We start from the raw sequence: 3,376 nt of genomic DNA, 5'->3' as shown, positions 1-3,376 counted from the left end.
ATGATATTGTATTGTATTCCATAAAGGAAAGGAATTCTAATCAAAACAAAAAATACTGAGTCTCTTAAACAAGACATTCTAAAACTTAGGTAATTTATAGTCATAAGGACTATTCGATAATTTCTTATAAACATAGATTTTCATTGGAATTCACTCAATCAGTTATGGAACAAGAGAGCTGTTTCATCTTTGTTTTAAAGAAATATAAAAATGAATAGAAAGTAAAAAGTAAAACGATTCCTTTTTTTTTTTTTGTAAATATCTTTATTTAGATAATAACTAGGTAACGAAGTTATTTGATTAACTTTTTGAATTTAACCAACTAAACCCATTCTTCATTTTTTATTATTTCAATGAGATAAATTTTTAAAAAATGAAGAATTCCAGTATTTTTTCTTATTCTTTTTATTTATTCTTTCAGAAAGAGATAAGAGTTGGTTTGGTGAATCGGAAACAATTTTATAGAAAAATTGAAGTAAAAATCGCAATTTCTTTTCTTATGGAACATACATATCAATATGCATGGGTAATCCCTCTTCTCCCACTTCCAGTTATTATGTCAATGGGATTTGGCCTTATTCTTATTCCGACAGCAACAAAAAATCTTCGTCGCATATGGGCTTTTCCTAGTGTTTTACTCTTAAGTATAGCTATGGTATTCTCAGTTCAACTGTCTATTCAACAAATAAATGGAAGTTCTATCTATCAATATCTATGGTCTTGGACCGTCAATAATGATTTTTCTTTAGAATTTGGATACTTGATTGACCCACTTACTTCTATTATGTTAATACTAATTACTACTGTAGGAATCCTGGTTCTTATTTATAGTGATGGTTATATGTCTCACGATGAAGGATATTTGAGATTTTTTGTTTATATAAGTTTTTTCAATACTTCTATGTTGGGATTGGTTACTAGCTCCAATTTGATACAAATTTATTTTTTTTGGGAACTCGTGGGAATGTGTTCTTATTTATTGATAGGCTTTTGGTTTACACGACCAATCGCAGCGAGTGCTTGTCAAAAAGCTTTTGTAACTAATCGTGTAGGGGATTTTGGTCTATTATTAGGAATTTTAGGTTTTTTTTGGATAACAGGTAGTTTAGAGTTTAGGGATTTGTTCCAAATCGCTAATAACTGGATTCCTAATAATGGAATTAACTCTTTACTTACTACTTTGTGTGCTTTTTTATTATTCCTTGGTGCAGTTGCGAAATCCGCACAATTCCCTCTTCACGTATGGTTACCCGATGCTATGGAAGGACCCACTCCTATTTCGGCTCTTATACACGCAGCAACTATGGTTGCTGCGGGAATTTTTCTTCTAGCTCGACTTCTTCCTCTTTTCATATCTTTACCTTTGATAATGAGTTTTATTTCTTTAGTAGGTACAATAACACTATTCTTAGGAGCTACTTTAGCTCTTGCTCAGAGAGATATTAAAAGAAGCTTAGCCTATTCTACAATGTCTCAATTGGGTTATATGATGTTAGCTCTAGGTATAGGTTCTTATCAAGCTGCTTTATTCCATTTGATCACTCATGCTTATTCAAAAGCTTTATTGTTCTTGGGATCTGGATCCGTTATTCATTCAATGGAACCTCTTGTTGGGTATTCACCAGATAAAAGTCAAAATATGGTTCTTATGGGCGGTTTAAGAAAATACATTCCAATCACAAGAACTACTTTTTTATGGGGTACACTTTCTCTTTGTGGTATTCCACCTCTTGCTTGCTTCTGGTCCAAAGATGAAATCCTTAGTAATAGTTGGTTGTATTCGCCCTTTTTTGGAATAATAGCTTCCTTTACTGCAGGATTAACTGCCTTTTATATGTTTCGGATATATTTACTTACATTTGGTGGGTATTTGCGTGTTCATTTTCAAAATTACAGTAGCACTAAAGAGAGTTCCTTGTATTCAATATCCTTATGGGGAAAAAGGATACCCAAAGGAGTGAATAGGGATTTCGTTTTATCAACAACGAAGAGTGGAGTTTCTTTTTTTTCACAAAATATACCCAAAATTCAAGGTAATACAAGAAATAGGATAGGATCCTTTACTACGTCTTTTGGGGCTAAAAACACTTTTGCCTATCCGCATGAAACGGGAAATACTATGTTATTTCCTCTTCTTATATTACTACTTTTCACTTTGTTCATTGGATTCATAGGAATCTCTTTTGATAATGGAGGAATGGATAATGGAATAGCAGAGTTAACCATATTATCAAAGTGGTTAACTCCCTCAAAAAACTTTACCCAGGAAAGTTCTAATTCTTTTGTAAATTCATATGAATTTATTACTAATGCAATTTCTTCTGTAACTCTAGCTATCTTTGGTTTATTCATAGCATATATCTTCTATGGATCTGCTTATTCTTTTTTTCAGAATTTGGATTTAATAAACTCTTTTGTAAAAAGAAATCCTAAAAAAGAATTTTTGGATCAAGTAAAAAAAAATATATACAGTTGGTCATATAATCGTGGTTATATAGATATTTTCTATACTAGGGTCTTTACCCTCGGTATAAGAGGGTTAACCGAACTAACGGAGTTTTTTGATAAGGGTGTTATTGATGGAATTACCAATGGAGTGGGTCTTGCTAGTTTTTGTATAGGAGAAGAAATTAAATATGTAGGGGGAGGTCGAATCTCGTCTTATTTATTCTTTTTTTTATGTTATGTATCTGTGTTTTTATTCTTTTTTCTTTCTTAAGTTAAGGAATTCAAGTCTCTTGCAAAAATAACTATCCTACCCCTTTCTACAATCTCTCTATAATCCCACCTTGTTACATAAGGTAAGTATTGTATAATCGTTCGGTTTTCCGCGATTTTTTCCATTCCTCTGTGTAAATACCCTAATATGGGTTCACAATCAATAACATCCTCACCATCAAGAGTAACGATCAGTCGAAGAACACCATGCATTGATGGGTGTTGAGGGCCCATATTGACTATCATGAGATCTTTTTTTGTAAGCGGTAGACTCATATCCTTTCTTCCTTAATTCATTATTCCATGAAAATGGATTATTCCATGAATTCCTCAAAGTGAGGCTCATCAAAATGAAAAATCTAAGACTACTATAAAGACTACTAAAAAAATAATAAAACAAGAAAAAAATTTGAAGGATTAAATTACTGCTCCCGAATATTCAACTGACCGATTAATTTCTTATAACGTACTCTATTTTTCTTTGCCAAATAAGCCAGCAAACGTCGACGTTTTCCCAAAAGTCTTCGTAGACCTCTTTCCGATGAAAAATCTTTTTTGTGTAATTCCAAATGTGAAGCAAGTCTCCGTATCTTATTGGTGAAACTGAATACTTGAAATTCAACAGAACCCCTGTTTTCTTCTTTTTCTTCTTTAACCA

At 32.1% G+C, this 3,376-nt stretch overlaps 1 protein-coding gene across 1 annotated transcript in view; it reads left to right on the top strand.

Moving 5' to 3' along the window:
- Positions 1-1,696: 1,696 nt before the first annotated feature.
- LOC123419047 (NAD(P)H-quinone oxidoreductase subunit 5, chloroplastic) overlaps positions 1,697-3,376 on the top strand; it is a gene marked incomplete at its 5' end in the record, with an annotated part of 4,349 nt that continues 2,669 nt past the window's right edge. The window contains 1 exon segment of the mRNA XM_045107116.1: positions 1,697-3,376. This exon segment is cut by the window's right edge and continues 2,669 nt beyond it. Within this exon segment, the coding sequence (XP_044963051.1) occupies positions 1,697-2,719 (1,023 nt within the window).

The sequence above is a fragment of the Hordeum vulgare genome, unplaced genomic scaffold (assembly GCF_904849725.1).
Source record: "Hordeum vulgare subsp. vulgare unplaced genomic scaffold, MorexV3_pseudomolecules_assembly, whole genome shotgun sequence".
Taxonomy (NCBI): Eukaryota; Viridiplantae; Streptophyta; class Magnoliopsida; order Poales; family Poaceae; genus Hordeum; species Hordeum vulgare.
This window is presented reverse-complemented; position numbering and strand designations above follow the sequence as displayed.